We start from the raw sequence: 22500 nt of genomic DNA, 5'->3' as shown, positions 1-22500 counted from the left end.
TATCTCCGTAATAATCTTACAGAAACATATGGAATTATTGGAATGGCATGGTATGTCTCAGTAGGGTATTAACAATTATTAAGTGAACACAAAGATTTAAGGTAACAAAACTAATTACCAAAACAAGAAATTCACCAACGATTACTGTACTGCCTAATGCGATTTCTGAGCGCAGCTTCCTGTTGGGGCAAGGCCAACTTTGTCTGAAGTTTTCGCTTTCCGCTAGGTATCGAATACGCCATAAATCGTAACTGTTCCGAAGTAGGACAGCACCCACTACGTCATTATTCCTCTTTGTGCGGATAAGCGAGGTACCCGCTACACATCTGTAAGGTATGATGTGCACTTAGTTGATGCTGCATGTGGCTGATGACGATAAAGAATTGTGGCTGAGCACTTTGCAGTGGGTGGGAAGCATTAAACCACACACTCGTTGCGCAATTAGCATTGTGTGATGGCCGATTGTTATTTTACTCTTCTGCCACGCTATATATTGCATTGGTTAACCCTTTGTGCGACAGCGGGACGCATAAGTCCCACTTCTGCGTCTGCAGGAAAAATTTTCTCACACATCACCCGTTGCAGTTAGCGCAACGATAAGTCACTCATATCTTACCCAAGTCTTCGTAATCCCGAGGAAAATTCTTTTACCACGTTTTCAAAGGGTGGAAGTAGTGTTACAGTGACGTTGAATGTCGGTCAGTTTTTCATGATAGCCTCTGAATTTTCTTCTTCAGATAGAAGGAACCTGCCAATCAAAATACCGGATAATTTCCTCCTTTCCTGGTTTTTCAGAGAGGTGATTTTAGCTTCCAGTCATCACGTGTTTTTGTAAGTTTGCGGAATAACTTGGCCGACAAAATGCATCGAAACAATCCGCTGCGATATTGCCACGTCGAAATATTTTTCTCGATATCATATTCCTCTTGAAAAGTAGACGCATATATTCAGGGACAACAGCTCTACTCGACAATTTCAACAGCCAAAGACAAAAAAATTGGTTGGTGCATGCGGTGAAGTAAGCTTTACAGGAATAGACCACAGCGCTATGACGACTCACAAGAGGCGCAGGTGCAGGTGGTGTTCTACTGCCGGAAACGAGGTCCGCACAACTTCCCATAGCACAACTTGAGAAGTGATACCCTGTGCCACTAGCTTCGGCCGTTTCCCTCCCAAATACCCGTTGATGAAATCGCTAGATGGTGACTTCATGAGACAGTGCGACAATGTTTTCCCACTTTTTTTCAGTAAACTACTGGCTTGATTTTGATGAAATTTGTTTTACAATATTTCTTTGTAGCTTATATAAATATACCGCAGCTGGTTTCGTATGATCGTGTCAAAAATATAAGCAGACTTGCAAAGGGTTAACGTAATTCCTTGCCCGGCATGACGCCTGTATAGGGTCTTTTTGCAAGTGAGTTTCAAGCACCAGCGTGATTCTGTGGTAGAATAGTGGACTGCCACGCAGAGGGCCCAGATTCAAATCCCATTCGATGCTGGGTATTCTTTAACACGAAAGTGTTTTGTGCCTGGGCCCACCAAGGCTTTCATGACGTATTTCCGGCACGGAAATTCGCCAGCAAAATGAACGCCATCGGATGGCAAAGAAAAAAACCAAGAAGTTCCGTTGACAGGAGTCGAACCTACGCCCTCTCGTTCCGCGACAATGGCTGGCGGGCGTTTAGCCCACTGAGCTACCGCCATACACATAATGGAGGTTACATGAACGGGCCTTTTATCTTTCACACTTTCCTCTCACAGTGCTCTTGCATGGACGGATGGATGCTATGAGCGCCCCTTGAACCAGGGCTTTGACATGTATGCAACCTGGCTCGAAAAAGAACCGAAAAAAAAAAAAGCTTCGTTGCCCCGGCAATTAGCTCCGGCAACGCGCCGTTGCTACGACGTCCCATTTGGCGCGTTTCCAATAGGAGAAGTGTAATTTGGTCCACGCTTTAACACACCGCGAGGTGGCGGCTTTAGCCCAAGCCTCGCTAATAGCATCCATCCAAATGGAAAGATACCTCTCCGCATAGAGTTTCTCACAATAATACCTAGAGGGAAATCTGGCGTCACCGTCTACGCGAATTTCTTAAGAGACGCCGTTGCCGCGATGGGAATGACGGTATACGTGTCTGCGAGGCTTGTGTTGGCTGGTGTTGAGCGAGGCTTCGGCCAAAACGCGGATACAACTGCGCAAAGAAAGCTTCTCTAAAACAAAACTTTTATAAATAGATCTAATTTACGCGTATTATATTCTAGAATAAAAGTCCACCCACCTGTACGGCATAACCAAACAACGAAAGAAAGAGACGACGAGCAGTCGCAGAGTGAACGCTGGCTTTGTCGTCTGCCTTCCATGTTTAGCGGCCCTTCGTTACTTTTTACATTGCGTAAAATTGTGCATCAACGCATCAGTTTCCGAAGTTAAATAAACCTCGTTTCTGTGCAATGATAAAAAAAGAAATAGCTTACTGCGCGCTCCTTCAGTACGAAATCGACTACTTTGACGCTAGGAACGCGTTGAAGCTGCAGACGCGTCTTCGAGGTGCCCGGGCTCTTCGTGAACGACACCAATCCGAGCCAAGCCCGAAGCTCACATATGTCATCTTCATGAAATCGCACCGGGGCGCCCCGGTGCACCGTTTCGTCCAATCATCGTAGCGCCTTGGTGCCCCGGTGCGCACCGAGGCGATTTCATGAAGATGCCAATAAACCGTCATTCCCAAGCATTTCCCTGTGAAGAACTCTATGGCTTTCCGACGCTCGCCTGGCTGTCTCACCGCGCTTTTCTCATTTCATTTTTACATGTCTGTCGGACGGCGACTCCGCTCAACGCAGGAACGGGCGCTAAGAATTGCGCTCTAAAAAAACACGGATGAAACGCGATGCAGATAAATCATACAGAAAATTCGCGTACGACCCGTTCGGAAAGAAACGAATGAAAATATACATAAAAACTGTGTCGGTAACACTAACAGCGTCATCTGCCGGGAGCCTCTGTGCACAAACTCATGTCGAGGAGTCAGAACAGCGCCGTATACGTCAATTGCACCCGATGGCCGAAAGACAGAAAACAAAAACAACAACAAAAAGACCGATGTTGTTAGAGTCGATCCCAGATTACCAACCCGGCTAGAGCGCAGCGTTTGGTTTACGCAGCAATCGAGGTTAGTTTTGCCGTTGTTTCCGCAACGCTGAGAGTCAGACGATACGGCATCGCTATGAAAAGCTTCGAATTCGCAAACACTTCGGCGCATGGACGCGCGACTATATATAGCCTTAGCCTGGAATGTTTCCGTTAAAATATACGTATATCAATCGGACCAGACAACGGTAGCAGATCCACTTATTCTATATGGGCACTGCTCAGGCTCAATCACGAAAAAGAAGCAGAATATAGGGATGACCATGACTATGACAGTAATGGTACTGTACTGTACATTACTGTACATGACAGTAATGGTACTGTACTCTAACTGTCATTACACTAACAAGCTTTTGCTCGGTCTTTTTCCTTTACACCCCTCGTCCTTTCAGTACAAGAGCCAATGCATACGATGAATATTGACGGCGGGGACACATTACCGGCTCCTTCAGATCTTGTAGCCCCGCCAACACGTAAAAGCATGCACAGAAAGCCCCAGCCCTTACCCCACCAATTCATTTTTCTCCCAGTTGAACACAGTAAACGTCGAGGATGGACGTTAAAAAAGCCGCCCCTGGCCCTACACCGGAAGGTGCAATACTAGACGCGTGGGTTCAGTGGGGGCGTGGAGTCTGCATTGTTGTCAAAATAGAGCCCCGCTTCTTAAGCTACCTAACACAATGTTCGCGTTAAGCAAAATCGTTCTGACCGACCCTCTTGACATCCTGTTCCTTTTTATTTCTTCTTTCTTAAGTTCCTCTTTCCCTTCCTTTTCGTCCTTTCCCCTCTTCTCTTGTTACGTCTTGGAGGAGGAGGAGAAGACTTTATTATAGAAATACTTTACTAAGTATGTACCAACCAGCCCAATTCAAGATGCTAAGACTTTATTACAGGTATATACAAGTGCGACGTGGTCCGGAGGGGGCCAACCCTCACCACCACTAGGCGGGCTCCTCATTACGGTAATCCATTGGCGACCGCCGCGACTCGAGCTCGGTCGACCAGGGCCTTCTGGCTCGCCAGGTCGGAACAGCCGAGCAGGGCTGCCTCCCAGCCCTCGCGGGTGGGGCTTGGTTTTGGGGCGAGCTTCGGGGTTGACTGGCATGCCCGCGCCACGTGGAAGATGTCCGAAGACGTTCTCCGCACAGTGCGGGCATTTTCCTCTACACGAAGGATCAAAATGTTTTAAAACTGCCGGGCACAGCTGTGCTTTGGTGTAAAGGCTGAGGAGCCCGCGTTCCTCCGCCTCTGTAAGGCCCTTACAGGGTTTACAGCACGAATTACTGAAGAAGACGGGGTTGGAAACGTCGACAAAAGAAACAGTTGTTTTGTGAAGGCGCGTCTAGTTTTACACTTGCGGCAACCTAAGTTACTCTTCCGCATTTAGGAAAGTAGATAAGGGCTCGTTTTTCTTTGTTAGACACAATATTAATGAGAACTAACAGACAACAATGCCAAGGAAAGTAGAGGGGGTGTTATTTCTAGTAATTAGAATATAAATGTGAAGAAAGTAAAGTGGACGAAAAGATAACTTGCCGCCGGCAGTGTGTGTGTGTGTGTGTGTATGTGTGTGCGTGTGCGTGTGCGTGTGTGTGTGTGTGCGTGCGTGCGTGTGTGTGTGTGTGTGTGTGTGTGTGTGTGTGTGTGTGTGTGTGTGTGTGTGTGTGTGTGTGTGTGTGTGTGTGTGTGTGTGTGTGTGTGTGTGTGTGTGTTCTGCCAAAGCCGAGGAATCAATAGAGTCGTCGTCCACGAACTTGACGCGGGGAATGCGCACTGAAAGGCGGTCACGTTAAGAGAACTATATATGGTGTCTGCGATTTTCTTTTTTTTTGTCTATGTGCGTGTTCGCTCTGTTACCGCTGATCGTCAGAAACCATAACTCGGTAAATCAATACCTTCCAGCTTATGAGGTGAAGAACAACAAAAATATTTTTTAAAAAGAGGGACACCAGTGGGCAGCCGCGCTATAGTGCGATTTTTAGAAGCAACGACGCGAGTACATCCTCCACGCAGTATGAGAAAACGAAACGGCGTTTCTAGAAGCGACTGAAAGCAAGAAAAAAAAAATATAGACAAAGAAATAAAGACACGACAGTGCAGGGAGAATTGAGGAAAGCGTCCGAGGAACATATATAACGCTGTCGACGAGTTGCAAAGAGACGACGGGGACCACACGAACGAGGAAAAGAAAAGAAAAAAGAAAGAAAACCGGCGGCATTCATCGTGGCAGCGCAAAGTGGGGGACAGATTACGAGTACACGCCGTCCTCCTCCTGACGTCCGATATTGCATTCTTCGCGCGGCGAGTCGAGCTATTTCTCTTTTCTTTCTTTCTTTTTTGAGCGTCAGAACTGTCGCCGCGTCCCTGCCGCGTTATGCTTATAGCTTTCTCACACGAACGCATTACTCTGCGCGTGGCTCGAGCGAAAATGTGTCTCTCACCACGTTACGAAAGGACAAGAGAAACGCCGTGTGAGCGTGTGCAATATTATGTACAATAAAAACAAAGAAAACGAAAGCCTGCGTTCTGGAACGAGGTAACGTTTCGCGGGATTTATTACGGAGGGGTATGGAACCGCACTACGCAGTGCTACCTTTACATAATACCTTAACACGTCGCTGCTACTGAACGACGTGTTAGGAGGAAGAGAAGGAGCGGAAGAAGATGAGAAAGAAAAAGAAATTAGTTTATCTTTTTAGAGGAACTTATTGCTGGGCGAGTTGGCACGACATTCTAAAGGGAGCACTTGGCAAGCACAGACACGAGAGGCGAAGGCGACGACAGAAGCGCCTGTGTTGTCGCCCCTTGTGTCCGCGCTTGTTTACTGCCCTCTTTAGAATTTCTTTTTATTATTATTTGATTTTCCATATTTTAAACGGTCTATCTATATCACGCGATTCTTGGCCGATGTGTGAGTGTGAGCCGAATATTTTAGGATCTATATCTAGTACATTTCTGAGGAACAACCAACCAACCAACACGCCAAGGCTAAAAGCCCTTCGGAGTCTTAGGGGCAGTGCATGACGTTATTCTCAGCGGGTTCGATCGAAGAACACCCTAACTAAACGCAAGAATTAATCCAGGATATTCAGCCGTGTGCGTGTGGACGTGCATCGAGACGGTTTCGTAACCTTCTTGGTGACACGTTCTGAAAAAAAAAAAAAAGAAATACAAATTGGCCATAAGATTGATCCAGCCACTCCGAAATTGCGCACGAGGAATCTGCCTCTTTTAGGCGAATCCTCTATCAGTTATAGGTTTCGGCGGCGGCAGCAAAGCGCACGGAAAATCGGGCACTATGGCTGCCGACCGGGCTGCCAGCGTCGTGGACCAGCACCGAATGAACGCTTGAGCGCAACGGGGTCGTGCGGGGGCCTGCCTGCTCCGAATTCCTCGGTCGAATAAAGTTGTTCTCCTCCTCCTCCTCGGCGCCGGCGAGTGTACGGAAATGCGGGGTGTACGTATAACACAGACAGGCTCTCGAAGGTGCTCCGGTTGCATGCGCATTTGTACGCGCCGTTTTCCGACAACTGATGCTCTTCTCGATAGTGGGCTTGTCGGTGATCGGCCGTTTCCGATACGGCAACCTGACCTTTTATCGATGTCACTAGTGATATCGCGTTGCCGCATTTCATTATTGCATTTCATTGTTGCCCTTCATTGTTTCACACACGGCCGTCGTTGTTGCCCACAGCAACAGAAGTGTAGCGCTACTAAGCACGTGGATGAAGGCTCGATTGCAGGCATGGAAGGAGGACAAAGTTGGGAGGCATCATTGCGTAATGAGAAAGAAAGAAAGAAAGAAAGAAAGAAAGAAAGAAAGAAAGAAAGAAAGAAAGAAAGAAAGAAAGAAGGAAAGAAAGAAAGAAAGAAAGAAGGAAAGAAAGCTTCCCTCACAAATTTTGCGGTGACCACAGAAGAGTGCGCGAACGAAGCGTCCTGGGCGCCATATCTTGCGGCGCAGTCACGCACAGTGCGCGACCCAGCCGACGACGTGTCGCGGTCGATTTCGCGAAAAAAAAAAAAAAAAGAACGCGACAACTCGCTATCTAGACCGACGACAGCAAATGCCTCTCTTAACGGGATCCCGAGAAAGACGATTTCGCATTCGGGGACGATGCCCCGCTGAATTCATTGGCACTGTGAGTCCAGAAGAGAGAGAGAGAGAGAGCGCGTGTGCGTGCTAGAGAGATGCATTAGGATAGGATGGTCCATCCAAGAATTTACGCAAGCGGTTTCTTTCCTGATACATAACAAAACTGCCGTAGGATCACTGACGATTTACGTCGTCCCAGCCCGACGTTCAAATCTTTCATTGGCTAGGCCCGTGTGACGCAATTTGAAGGTCAACGACCGAGAGCATGTAATAGATTAATATCTCCATCCTCACTTCGCTGTACGTCGCCTGACTGCTGTATCGCGCAGCGGCCTCGTGCTCTAGGAAAGAAAAACATCCAAACTTAACGCTACGCAACAACAGCAATTACAAAGGAATAAGAGAAGCCTCTCGCAGATATGTGCCGATCCGTGTAGTCCGTACACCAAGTACACATAGCCAGTCTGTAAGGAAGAAACCGTCGGATGAATCGAAGGTTGCAGGTTCGGTCCCTGCCGGCGGCAAGTTGTCTTTCCGTCCGTTTAATTTACTTTCTTCACATCTATTGGAACTTGTGTTGCGTATTAGAACACCTATGAGCATTTGTGTAATTAATGTTGTGTCTACCAAAAAAAGACGAGCCCTTAAAATTCCCCTTCTTTCGTTTCTTCATGTAATTTACAGGAATGCACTCAAAACGTTGCAATTAACGTGCCCTATACATTCATTGGCTTCATTGTCTGCTGGATTCCATTAAGATGGCATGCCATAAGAAAGATACACGCCTCGTTCAAGGGGCTTCGGGAAAGAGGGAATCGTGCGGCGCAAAGATTAGGTAAACTGGAGTAGGCGTGCCGACGCGCACGCAGTAGATGAGAGCAAGGCAACCCATGCAAACGCCGACTATCAACTGAAAAGGCGCAATGTGCCGTGAAAGAATACAGAAACAAAAATTATCTGCGCATCTGCATGCGGATATATGAAGCGCATCCCGTTAATCCGGCACACGTTGGCCGCCGTGTGCTAGCCGTCGATTAATTTGCATAAAGGGACGCGTTAATCGAAGGTCGCAGGTTCGGTCCCTGCCGGCGGCAAGGTATGTTTTCGTCCACTTTACTTTCTTCACATTTACGTCCTCATTACTTCAAATATCAGCCGCTATAATTTCCTTGGCATTACTGTCTGTTAGTTCTCATTAATACTGCGTCTAACAAAGAAAAACGAGCCCTTAAAAGTCATCTTCCTTCTTTCTTAAGACGTCCGGAGAGGCCCCGCCCCGCGTAGATGACCGAAACGAGTCCGCCGATCGCCTACGCGATTAAACAAATTTTCCCGCTCATGCACTCGGCAATGTTCTCCGAAGGCGGGGTCACAGGCCGTCCGGCTCGTGACGTCAGCCTGCAGCGCGCGCCCATTGGTGGGGGCTTGCGTGCATCTGCTCTTGGGGAGGAAATGCCGCGGACTTCTAAAGTTATATCCGACTAAAATTATCGCTCGCGGGGACCTTCCACGTGTGTCCAGAATTAACATCTGGCGCTCCGTACCTGCGCGTGCGCAGATAAGTCTCTGTATCTATTTTCTATCCCGCCGCAGTGCGCCTTGTCAGTCGTTAGTAGGCGTTTGTGTTGTCTCGATCTCTTCTCTCGTGTCCGTGGCAGCACGCCAAGCCTCGTGAACAAAGCCTATCGTGAATCAGTACCGACCAGCTGAACTTTCTGTCGTCCAAAGATTAGGTGCAGCCTTCTACCGCGATATAAATGTTCAAAAGAAAGAAAGAAAGAAAGAAAGAAAGAAAGAAAGAAAGAAAGAAAGAAAGAAAGAAAGAAAGAAAGAAAGAAAGAAAGAAAGAAAGAGAGAAAGAAAGAAAGAAATCCGTCTTAAGCGCTCAATTTCGAGCGCTACCGCGCCACCACGACGTATTGTATCGACTAACTCCTAAAAAAAAGAAAGACAATAGCGGGAACATGGAATTTAAAAAAAAAATAACATCCGCCAAGGTTTAAAAAACTCCTTGTTTTAACCTCCTTGGTACCCACACTCTCAACGTCCACTCGAGCACTTGCAGATGCCACTGGTAAACATCGGCTGAAAGGCAGCATTGCCACCCATACACAGTCACGACGAGCGAAATCAATAAACGTTCTTTTATACCCCCAACATTATCCTCGCACGATCCGTGCAAGTCGGGACTCGATGAGACCTACGACAGCTTGTCCGTTATCTCGACGCCACGTAACACAATCTCTGCTACTCGTCAACGCTTCTTTCTCGTTCCATTAATGCGTTCTACATAAAGTTAATTTGTTATCTCTTGCTCTATGCCTCTCTACCCGGCACTTCCTTTCCACCTATCATTTTGTTGGCTCTTTGTTTTATTTTTCCTGCATGTTAGTTACCTCTGACCCGATTTTATACCTTCCCACCTCTCTTCTACCAGCTCTGCGATAACGACGCGATAGTTGCGGCGACCCCGCCGCCCCGATCGCTCGCTTTCCAACAATACAGCCTTTCCCCCCCTCCTTCCGAAACTCGCTTCGGTTTTGCCGCATTACATGGTTTCGCGAAGCGAAGCACCCTTTACAGGCGCACTAGCGCAGCTCCCCCTCTTGCCAGCAGTCTTTCTTTTTTTCGCGGTGTCTGAAACGAAAGCAATACCAGCCCGCCGTTCAGCCCCGGCTTCGATCAATGTCGGCGCTGATTTCTTGCTTTATTATTGTTCGGGCGCGCTTTCTCCCCCGCCTTCGTGTCTCTTCTTTCTTTCGTTTCCTTTGCGACAGCGCACGAACTCCTCGCTTCCCCTTTTTTTTTCCCTTTTCGCTTAGAAGCCAAAGTTTCGTCTCGGATCTCGCCCTGTCGCACCGCCGTACTCGTACGCAAAGCCGCAGCTAGCGAGGAGAGCCAGCCCCCCTGTCACCGCTTGCCCACACCGTCGCGCTCTCTTTCCCCATTTTCCCAAATCCCCCTCCTCCTCGATGAATGACTGCAGCGGCCATGGCTTCTTCGTCTCTCGCCGTTCTTTTAGCATCGCGTTTCGAGGCTCAATTTAGCGGCTATTACGAGGCAACCCGACAAAAGGAGGGGGGGGGGGCGACCAGCACTGCGCGTGTCGCGCCGGGATGGCGATAACCCGCAGTAAATCAATTCCCTCCTCCTCCTCTCAACCTCTTTCACCGAACTTCTTTGATTTCTCGGTTCATCCGTCTACGCGTTTGTCGCAATCTGTTCCAACCTTTATATCTCTCTCTTTCTTGACTGCGTGCGTGTGCAAAGAATAGCTGCGGCGACGACGGTGACATCTAGTGGCAGTCTACCGGGGCTCGGTTCGAGCACAAACAAACGAGAGAGAGTGTGTGTGTGCGTGTTGACACGGAATCGTCTGTCGTTCACCCGCTCCGCACCACCCCTGTGCACACGGCGGATCGAGCGCGCACCGGGACCGCCGTTCTCTCCGCTGACCCCAATATCGCCGTCGTGTTGACCACACGGCGGGAAACGAGAGATTTATTTACCCTCTACGCGGGGATAACCTATTCATTATTGCCTCCTTTGTTTTCCTTTCTGATCCGTCTCTGCCCGTCCCCGTGCCGAACAGCCGTCTCTCCGTCTGTTTCGTGCCAGGCCTTTCTTTGCGCATTTCTTTCTTTTTTTTCTTCACACTTGGCGTCGCTGTAATCGTCTGCTCGCAACAGCTCCTTCGGTCCCCAGCGTGTCGTCTGCGATTCACGCGTCGTCTGCTAGAGATAGCGAGAGAGAAAGACCGCGATGATGATGATGATGATGATGATGGATGGCTCGAGCCTCGCCATATTGCGAACCTAGGTTGTAACCCAGGCTTATAGTGTACTAGAATAGTGTACTAGAATAATCTCTTAGTGACGCGTCCAGGAGGCAGGGAGGCCGGTTGAAGCAAACGCCGGTAGACGCCACTGGTGGCGTTGCTGCGCTTTTTTCTAGTCGTGGAGCCAGTTCGCGCCGGTTTGGGCCGGTTCAGACGCGCTTTGCAGCTGCTTGCCTCGTGCACGTCCCCTGCGACGCTACGTTCAACGTCGCAGTTCTTGTGAAAAAAAAAAATGGTGGATGACTTTTTTTTGTCCGGACGCTTACATGTGGGATGCTTCCATGTAGTACGTCTCATTGCACGCCGTAAAATGAGGTAAGGAAACGCCGGAATAATCTTGTTTAGCTGCGTTTCTGTAACCGAGAATGGATGGAAAGTCCTTTATTGAAAAAGAGGGAGGCGCATGGCCTAGAATAAACCACGAAAAGTTTGCCACCATCAATATGCGTCCGTCGAGGCCGTTATTTCATCGTACGCCTTCTGGCATAGCAACGCAGCGTAGACGTTGCTGAGCACTTTTGTGTAGTTTGCGATGAGCATGCGATTTAAATGTTGTGCTATACTCTGTTCCAGAAGTTCCGTGCAGCAGAGCCAAGGCTACACGACCCTCTAGCGCAGGTTGTTGCGAAGCGAGATGTAGTGCCCCATATACGTAGCCCGTTGTTTGTCCTCATGACTTTTGCAAGCGGTCTCGTCGGAGGATTTTTACTTGAAGGCTTCTCTGCGTGTTGTAGCTGTGATTTGTATGGCGATCTTGTCGCATTTTCTGTATAAAACAATTTTTGTGGCTCCATGATACTCAAGAAAGAGTTCTTGCTTGTACGTATTATAACATGCAAATGACGAAAGAAATAACGCTGTTGTGGCTCGTATGTGTTATGTTTTTACTTATAAAGTACGAAGGAATGGTACGACACTGTCTAAACTTTTATGAGTAGTCCGCACAGCCCGAGCGTCCACAGCGCCGCGGAGGATCCAGTCTTGGGTTGTGATTAGTCCGCGGTGGCAGATTTGGTCACTCCTTAGTCAAAATGGCGGCGCCTGGTTCACCTGTGCGATATCGCTCCCGGATCAGCTTTTACGACAAGGGAGCGAAGCAGTTGGCTCTAAATGTGTTCGGGACAGTGCGTTAAGGCATGCGTATACGAAATCTGATGAAGCGTGGTGCTTTCATATTCAATTTGGCTAGTGCGGCGCTTTCCCCCGAAACATGAGCCACTGAACCCTATCCCTCAAATGTCTACGTGCAAGTATCTCGAAGACGCGCGCTTTTACGGTGCCGAGAATATTTAACCGCTTTCACAATTACAGTTCATCTCACTGCGCAGTTGCACAGTGTCCCGAGAGGCTCTTGCCGCTTTCGCTGCAGCGCTCGCCGCTAGCAGACGACAGGGCGCGGAAGGATATATATACACTTAGATGTGTTCGCCCTCCTGATTGGTTGAGAAGGCATGTAGCTTCCACAGTGCTGCACGGAACTTCTGGAACAGAGTATAGGTATTGCGCAATAGAAGCAAAACATGCAGTTACTCATATGATGGGTTTGTGCAAATGGATGATAAAAAAATGCGAATAGATACTGCTGCAGGCGATGTCCCGAACTGCAGTGAATCCGCCGGCCACACTTTAGCTACCATAGCTAGGACTACGAGCAATTTATCACAAGTGTTGATGATTGGGCGAGTTCAGTGGTCGTACTCGACCACAGGCATAGCGTATCACACTTCCGTAATGCATGCGCTGTACCAGTTATGGTAGTTCATATCACGGCGACCGTGCAGTCGTTTCTTCCCCCCATATCAACGCACAGCTTTCAACGATGTCTTGGACACATTTCTACAGCTTTTCACCGACAAAGCGCGATGATACGGCGTCAGTGAGCTCGTAGGTATAACGGTGGCACGATGGTCAAGCAAAAGGCCAAATCACTGAACAGACTGTACACAAGTGAACGTGTACACCAGCCGGTTTTTCGAGTAATAATGGCATTCACACTTTCCGTGCACAGTTCCGCCTTCTTTGAATAGCTAACGGGTTTTCTTGCATCTCACTATGCTAATATGACTTCCCGACTCACGGCTGCAAGAACGCCATCTGAGGGAGAATAGGGTCGCACCTGCAGAGTTATAGCGAGGAACTAAGCTTCACCTTCAAGAAATGAAACTCACACCGTCCCTTACGCATATTCGCCTTGACGACTCGAAGGCGAAAGCCATCCGACGTGGATATATTTTATTCGTCCACCTTGTATCACGCGAACGCCGCGCAAATACGAAATGAACGCGCGGCACGCGTGCCTCGATCAACTATCTATTCCTAAACATCTTCAGAATGTCAGCAATTTCATTTCTAAAACAAGGTACGTCCGTTTCATGGCCGATCCACCACGGCGGATTGTACCAGGTTACCAAGAGGCTCTCGCGCATCGAGGACATTAACCACACGATTTACGCCGACGATATCACCATTTGGTGCTCGGGCGGCAGCGACGGGCAGGTCGAGCACGCCCTGCAGGAAGCCATAGACACCACCGAAGATTACCTCCGCCCCACGGGCCTGAGGTGTTCCCCAAGCAAGTCCGAGCTCCTCCTCTACCAACCCACTAGGCGGGGACCCAAGCCCAAGGGCTGGAAACCGATCACGGAGAGTGAGATCAAGCTCCTCACCGGAGACGGCGCCGCAATACCCAGAGTCGACTCCATTCGGGTCCTTGGCATGACCATCGCGTCCAACGGTTCCAACGCCAAGACTATACTCAAGCTTGCAACTAAGACGGATAACGCGGTTCGGCTGGTCCGGCGGGTGGCCAACCGTCATCACGGCCTCAAGGAAGACAACCTCATCCGCCTGGTCAACGCCTTCGTGCTCTGCCACTTTTCGTATGTCGCGGCCATGCACAACTGGCAGCGTGCCGAGCGCGACAAGCTCAACGTCCTGCTCAGGAAGATCACTAAGCGGGCCCTCGGTATCCCGATCAGGACACGCACCGAGCGCCTACTGCAGCTCGGAGTACACAATACGTTGGAGGAGATTGCCGAAGCGCAGGAGCGAGCCCAGATCGCGCGCCTTTCGACCTCCCAGGCCGGTAGGCATATACTGCGAGAGCTCGGCCACTCCCCGGCCGAAGTGAAGGAGAAGATGAGGCAGCTGCCCCGCGAGATTCGCGACCTCATTACCGTGGCACCGATCCCGAGGAATGTCCATCCCGAGCACAACCGCGGTAGGCGACGGGCCAGAGCCGCTGCTATTCTCAAGCAGATCCGCAGCGAGGAACGCAGCGTCAGCTTCGTCGACGCGGCAGCCTACCGCGGGAGCCGCGCCTTTTCCGCGGTTGTCGTCGACTCCAAACAGCAAATCACCAACTGCGCATCGGTCCGCACCGACGACCCGGCAATTGCCGAGCAAGTGGCCATCGCCCTGGCTATCCTGGACGGCGAAAGGGATGTCATCTATAGCGACTCGAGGTCGGCTATCAGAGCTTTTGAGAGCGGCGTCGTCTCCGAGAAAGCCCTGCGCGTGCTCCGGAGTGGCCGCCGAGACGGTATAAAGGACCACGTACTTATATGGTTTCCCGCACACGTTGGACAGGTCAAGGGTGCTCCCCCCAACCTCAACGAGTCGGCCCACGAGACCGCGCGCGCGCTAACCGACCGCGCCGGTTCCGGGCAACGGCTTGGTAACAACGAGGTTGCGGAGAACAGGGACGCGCCTGCCACATACAACGAAATAACGAAACATTTTTACCTCGCGCGAAGAGTGTACCCACTCCCTCACCCCAAACTTAATAGGCCTCAGGCCCTTACGCTCAGACTACTGCAGACGGAGACGTACCCTAATCCGAGCTCCTTACACGCCATTTATCCCGAGGTATTCCCCAGTGACGCTTGCCCCGCATGCGGAGACGTAGCCACGCTAGCGCATATGCTCTGGGAGTGCAAGGCAACGCACACTAACCCCGATACTGCTTCGGCCAGGTGGGAGGCGGCCCTCCGCAGCTCCCTCCTGGCTGACCAGCTCTGGGCCGTCCAGCAGGCCCGCGGAGCGGCCGGCAGGCTTGGTCTGACGGTCCCGACGTGGGAGTCGCCCGCTGCGCGCTGACGCGCGCCTTGCAGGTCCCAAATAAAGTTTTTTCAACCAACCAACCGAGGCCGCCACCAACCAACCACGAGGCGCGCGGGTGCTCATGGGACTTTTTCTACGACATGTCGGGTTTTCCGCCGCGTGACCTTTGTCGTGAGACACATAGGGATTTAGCCTATATGCGGCTTTAGCCTTAATAATAAAATGAGAAGTGGTTAAAGGAGGAGGATTGAAATAATAACAGCGCACAAACAAAAAATTCTCGAATTTACAAACAGCTGGCGAGGCATGTTTTTCTTTTTGTTTGTCTAAACAAGTTGTTGTTTTTTTAATTCGCCTAAGCGCTGGAAATGCATCGAAGTTCAGTGTTCCAACTAGACCAGCAACCTGCTTTAAGGCCATGCAATAACTGTGCTCGCGGAGCGCGACGGATAACCGTCAAATCAAATCTCTAGGAGTGCTTCCAACACTGTGCAGACCACTTCACCGCCAACTAGAACGCAATTTCGCTATCGCCCGAATGTCTTGCCCGCTAACCGCATCGCATTAATAAAGGTAGCAGGTTATATAGTTCTACCATAGTTCTGCCGTCATCTCGCCTACAACCCAGCAAAGCTAAACTGCGTACGCAATTCCAGAGATGGCTGACATCAACACTGATAAGAACACGTCGGTGCGAAGTGCGATATATATATATATATCCACGCGCTACTGTTTCAACACGGCGCTGGCGCTACAGAGATTTGATCCGTCCTATATCTTTGCCATTACACAAACCTCCATGGCCCCATCTGTGCACGTACTCTATTTCGTGGAAGAACGAGAGATAATTCGGGGTGACTGCGGTTCCCGGGGAACCCTTAATCTAGCGGAGAGTGCTGTTCGGTGATCATGCACTGCGGTGGCGTAGCAATGAGACATGGCGCGGCCCGTTGCGCAACGGCTGCCCAATGCGTCGTCTGCTGCTTGCAGCGGAAACCCGTGCTCTCGTCTGCTCGAAAAAACACAGAACGCTATCGCCTGCGCGGGAAAGAAAGAAAGAAAGAAAGAAAGAAAGAAAGAAAGAAAGAAAGAAAGAAAGAAAGAAAGAAAGAAAGAAAGAAAGAAAGAAAGAAAGAAAGAAAGAAAGAAAGAAAGAAAGAAATCCAGCCAGTAGCGCTCCGTGAAAGCCGTGGGAAGAGCGAAGCTGATGTCTCCTTTCGTCGGGCATTTCTCTGTTTTGCGAGTCTTTTCTAAGTATTTCTGTGTCTTATCATTGAAAGAAGAGACTTTCGAGGGCTCGTTTACTTCTTTTTGTTTGATACAACCTTAATGAAAACCAACATGTAACGAAGCCAAGCGAGATATAGGGGACGTTAACTGTACTCTTTTGAGTGTATTGTAGTAACTGTGACGTAGATATGGAGAAAGTGAAGTGGACGAAAAGACAACTTACCGCCGGCAAGGACCGAACCTGCAACCTTCGGACAATCGTCGTCCCCTCATCCGCTTTATCGAGTACTTATGTGTACGCAAAACTGAGGGAGTCTGAGTCAGCGCCGCTCGTAGCCATCACGGCGACTGTGAAACACTCTTTTTGTTGTTGTTCTTGTTGTTGTTCCGATTTGTTCTTCTTAGCGTTTTTTTTTTTATTTGCAGCTCTATGTTTAGCTACGTGGCGGTAGCGCTGCTTTATTGCACTATTACATGTGCTGTTTTTCAAAGTCAGAAATTACATTTTGCTCCCAAGTTTCGGCAGTTCACAAATATAAAAAGGAAGCACTCTCCTCTGGAAGCCATCTCTGTTCGAGGGCTTTCCCGCACACGCAGCATATGCCGGAGAAGCGAATCCTTCTCACCGCAACGGCACAAGAGATTCGTTCTCCTCCGCTCATTGAAGATGCTGTATTTGTCTGTTCCTCGTGAGTCACGCAGACGAGGTCCTGCCCGGCAAGTTACAGAGGCTTTACTGGTCGGCGAGAGGAGATGAAACTAAAGGTCCATTGCCTGTCTTTCACTTTTTCACCTTTTTATTTTTTTTAATTTTTTGCCCGCGCGGTAGGAATCGCAGCGGGAAGGGGAGATTGATATAGCAGTAAGGAGCATGGTGCGGCGACACAAGGCTTCGCACTACACCAGCGTAGTTCGACAACATTGTACTTCGTGCATGTTGTAAATAAAATCTGACTTGACTTGACACCACTACACTACACACTACACCATCGACACCAGGCTGCACTACACGAGCACTATGCCTTCGCCAAGCTGCCCAAAGCTCAAGAGACCACGCGGTTAACACCGAGTAATACCGGTGTCCCACGGTCACTTTCGATCGCGATCGGGACTGATCTGGGTCCAATTTCTGTATCGTATCGTGGCCTGAAGGCGGTTTTTGCACAACTATAGCCTGCTATTTAGTCTAGGCCGACGATATAGTAGTGCAGACGGCAGTAGAAGTTGTTGTCTGTCACTCAGAGTGAACAGACGATATGGCTGTGCAGACTACGGCAGCAACTAGAGTCTGCCACACACACTAGGCAGACGACCGTATATATAAACTATTGTAGCAACTACAGTCTACCACAGACACGAGGCAGACGCTGCAGTTATTCAGACAACCGTATATATCAACGATTATCGTCTACTAGGAAGCTGCATCTATGGCGGCACCAAATCTCATTACGTTCCGTCTTGTTTCATTCTGTACGCAGTACCACCGAAGGCAACCACAACAACAGGCACGGCACGAACTTTTCCTCTGCGTCGTTCAAGGCGTTCGCCTAACGAACTGCATCAGCAATACGCTAACAACGCAAACGCAAGCCTTTCTCCGCCGATACGCTCGGCTACCCTCCTACCGCGCATGCGCGAGAGGACATCCAATCGGGGCGTGTACGCATCCAGAAAATGAATCCAATTAAATATTGATCGCCGCATCGCGGTACCTGAACACTCGACCGTATTTTGCTTGCCTGGCTTGACCCCGACACTACCCCATCCGTCCCTTCCCCCTTTCTCCTCCGGCGCATCTTCTTAAATCAGCAGGTGCGTGGGTGCGGGACTCGGGGAGTTCTTATTACCGCCGCGAAAGCCATGAATAAACAGCGCTTCCCCGCGAGCTCTCAGTCCGCGGATTTTTAGGTTCTTTTACTCTCATTCTTTTCGTTTTTGCACACCCGACCCACGTTAGCCGCCGACCTGTTTCAATCGGCGCTCGGTTGGTAACATGCATCGTTCGTACCACCTTTTTTTTTTAATTCTAGCACGCTGCCGCGGATTAAGGGTCCAGTCGAATAGACTAAAACGCCGAGTCTGTGTTTTTTAACGACTGTACGCTTACACATACACGACGCCAGACGAGCGAAGGGGTAATGCTTCCAAGCGTGTTCGCTAGGCCTGCTTTTTCTTTTTTCTCCCTTTAGCCTACATCTAAGCTCTCTAGACTTTCGCAATGAAGCCAGTGGCAAAACGAAAGTCGGGCCAGGAGCCGGTTTTATCTTCCTCCAAGGCATCCCGCATGCCTGCAACCTTTCGCAAGACCAACACTTTCACTGTTTGCGCGTATATATTATGCTTATCTGTACACGGATACGTTTTTCTTCGAGAGGCTACTACTTGCCGGACAGACGACGATCGATGCTGCTAGCAGACGAAAAAAACTTCTGGCTCTCTCTGGAAAAACAGGGGTGCCTCCTCTTTCAGAACTTTGTCGGCGGTCGCGCTTTTATTCATTTATTATTTATCGTCTGCGACTCGGAGCAGAAGCGGGGTCAACCAGCGAAAAAATCCTTCGCGTACGATACAATGTTATGGTTTTTTTTAAGTGCGCAGCATTTTAGGCGCCATATGCTTGTCCATCCACCGTCTCATATCGCACGGTCACGCAGTGGTCAATGCGAACCTAAAACAAGGCTAACAATGCTCAAACCCAGTGCAAAATAAACGGACAAGGTCTAAAATAATATAAAATAGAGAGATATAACCAAGAATTAATCGCAATAGTTTACCTAAGCTCGCGAAAAAACACTTCCGAAGCATTCAGCTGATACCCGCGCCACCCAAGAGAGGGCGTCACTGCCACAAAAAGCGCGCGATTGTCAAAGGAATCGCTGGCTTGCCCGTGCTAAGCACTTCCTGAGGTTTCACGGTAGTGGAGCTGCATTAAGCGCGCGATACAGAACTGCACCAGGGCCTACACAAGGACGATATTTGCGCATTTTTTTCTTCGTGAAACAAATCCTGCGGAGATCGCAAAGATAACGTGCAGTTTGCTGGAGAGGCTTAGGAGATACAGCTGGATAGATGAAGGAACAAACTTATGGGTACACCAGCAAGTACTCGACAGTTGAGTCAAGTAAGGGAAGAGAAAGAAAGGAAGAAAGTAAACAGAAAGAATCCGAGAATGAAAACTGAGTTTCGGTATCGCGTAACGTATAACAGAACTGGTGCCCCGGCCGGTTCATCCGCATCCATTGTACCAAACGACAAAAGGGGCAGACGACGCCTTAGATCGTACAGCATGCACGCATCGTATACAGAAAAGATCTTAACGATGATAAAACTCGTACATCTTTCCTCGCACGAAACTCTAACGTACCCTTCGTTTTGCGTGTTTTTTTTTTCTCCAATGCAGTCACGCCGGAGACCAATGGTTACGCGACGGGCCGTCGTCTGCTCTCAACCGGAAGCGCAGCGGCGGAAGCAGACGACGCCCCGGGTCTACAGGAACCGGAAGTCACCCCTCCGGCCCGCAAGACACACATACACCCGCTTTTCAAACGAGCCCCGCCGCACGCCGAGAACTCGGGAGATAATAAAACACTGACGACGAAGGAAGGTGAGCAACCGAAGCCCAAGCCGTCGGCCGGAGCCAAAGGAAAGCCGAAAGACAAGGACGAAGCCGAAACCGCGGGCAAAGGAAAGCAGACGAACTCCAAGCCCGGCGGTACGGAGGGAATGCAGGTAGAAAGTGGAACGGCGGAAGAAGGCGGCGAAAAGGGACAAAAAAAGAAAGAAGAGGAAGAAGCCACGGGACAGAAGGATAAGCAGGAGGGCGGGGGAGCAGACGACAAACTGCCGAAAGGCGAGACGGGACAAGACAAATCGGAAGACAAGCCACCGGAAGAATCGGGAAAGAAAGCCGGAGAGCAGGCGGGCAAAGAACAGAGCAAAAAGCCCGGGACCAAGCCAAAGGAAGGTAACGAGCCGAAGCCAACAAAGCCAGAAGACAACGAGGCGATGGGAAAAGCAGAAGCAAAACCGAAGGGCGAACCGCCGCAGACGGGCCAAAAGTCAAAGACCGAGCCGGACCAAGGGTCGAAGCCGAAGTCGGGAAAAGAGGAAACGGGCGGCGCGAAGCCGGGACCAAGTAATGAGGGCGACTCGTCGTCCGAAGGGGAAAAAGAACCGAATTCAAAGTCTACGGGGGAACAACAGAAACCGAAAGAAGAAAAGCCGAGCCAGGGAAGAGAAAAACCTAAGGAAGGCGGCGAAGGGGGAAGAGAGGAACCCAAACCTGCTCAGGGTGAGGAGACTGGCCCCAGCAGGAACGCTTCCAAGAACGCTACAAAGGTGGCCGAGGAGGGGGAGAAGTTGAAGAACAAAAGCGAAGGAGAGGAGATCGACTGCATCCGACCAGGTAAGATGCCCAAATGCCCCATTCCCTTATACTGTCCAATCTCGTTCACACAATCTTCGCGGGAACAAAAAAAATTTAGACGTATAGACGGAAGAATCGTATCATCTGAAGGGTAAAGCGGGGTTTTTCATTCTTTACCCCCCTATCCTAGAACGTCCCTTCACTGAACGCTCCATCTCGACTTGAGAAAGTCGATGGGCGCACCGTCCCTATCAGCGATAATCTGCAGCAATTCTCTAGAAGCGCAGCGTCATTTTCAGTTGGGAAGCGGCGCTGTGCTCAACTCGGTCGAGTGAAGGACGAACTTCGAGACGAAGCTTATTTGAGAATACGGGGTGAGTTTCGCTTTGAGCTGTCGCCATAAACACTTTGCGACTTGTATGCGATCAGTCCGCGTCGTCCGCTGGTATGTATGCAGCGCCGCCCATTATCGTTATCATCATCACCACCCACGCGATTCGATTCCTCAGCGCAGCTGCGGGCGTGTAACACACTGTGAGTTTTTAAAATACCAATACCAGTTCACTTCTGCAGTCGTATCACCCGACTTCAGCTGAAAACGCGACCGCATTAATCACATACAAATACATTGCTCCCATGGGATGTTAGCCGGTACAGAGAGAGGAGTTACCCCGAAGAACGGATTATGCAGAATGATACATCAATATTCTGCTGTGTGCCGCTTTATTCTTTCAAGAGTTACCACTGACGCCATTAAAATCGTCATGTTGCGGTGACGAGCTGAGCGTTATGTCGATACGCCGATCTCCAGAAGCACACTGGAAGCTGACAACGAAGTGGTAGAACGTGACGTCACACGCAAACTTGCTATAGTTCTTGATTCGACTTCCCGTCAAAGAAGCTAGATTCGTGTCATCCTAATACCCTCGAGCATTCCAGTGCTTTGCTCTATACCCTAAGTCCTAAGCCGCTGACTTTCCAGGCAAGTTCTGTGCTCACCGGAATAACGGCAGCGCTCCAATCCCAGTCCGACCCTACGCAGGTAACTGAAATACCTTTCCTAGTCACGAATATCTTCAAAGTTGAACACAGAAGCACCCCCGTTTGCATCAACTGGTTTGTGGTAGTATAATGGATATCGATGGCAACACAGGCGACGCGGACATGTAATAAGAACTGAAGCAGCTATGAACTGACGGTTGTTTTACGGCCCTAGTGGTGTTGTGGTGAAAGCTTAAAGCGTTATTTCATTCTGTAGGTGATCTAAAACTGGCGGGGAAAAATTGTTTAGAAATTTTCACAGCTTGAATTCTTTTTCTGCATTATTATGCCTTCTTGGACACTCAGCCACATTCTGGTGTATTGTCCCACTTCCGACCAAATTCAAGCATACTAGAAGCACTCGCTAGTGTTGCCTAACCGTTGGCTAGTTTTGTCTAAATAGTGAGCTCAAGCTGACTAAGCAACGGCTACTGTTGGCTGATACACTACTGTCGAATATATCCGCCGCTATAACAGCAACACAGTCTACATTCGATAACAATCGAATAATTCAGTTTTGCTTTCCACTGCATGGAATGCTTTCGATCGACGGAAAGAGATCGTAGACGAAGTTGAAAAAGTGGTGCGCCTCTCTACCTTCATGGCTGTGTTTCGACTGGGAAGCTTTTTTCTGACGCAGTGCCTCCCTTTCTTTCTCTCTCTCTTTCTCTCTCTCTCTTTCTTTCTCTCTTTCTTTTTTTCTTTCTCTCTCTATC

General features: G+C 49.5%; 1 protein-coding gene across 1 annotated transcript in view; it reads left to right on the top strand.

Moving 5' to 3' along the window:
- The window catches only part of LOC119374497 (sodium/potassium/calcium exchanger 4), a 113365-nt gene that overhangs the window by 35022 nt on the left and 55843 nt on the right, over positions 1-22500 (top strand). The window contains exon 2 of the mRNA XM_037644609.2: positions 19778-20782. Coding sequence (XP_037500537.1) covers positions 19778-20782 — 1005 coding nt within the window. The remainder of the gene's footprint in view (positions 1-19777; positions 20783-22500) is intronic.

This window comes from Rhipicephalus sanguineus, chromosome 11 (genome assembly GCF_013339695.2).
Source record: "Rhipicephalus sanguineus isolate Rsan-2018 chromosome 11, BIME_Rsan_1.4, whole genome shotgun sequence".
NCBI classification, from domain to species: domain Eukaryota; kingdom Metazoa; phylum Arthropoda; class Arachnida; order Ixodida; family Ixodidae; genus Rhipicephalus; species Rhipicephalus sanguineus.
The sequence above is the reverse complement of the archived record's forward strand: the minus strand, read 5'-3'. Positions and strand labels throughout refer to the sequence as shown.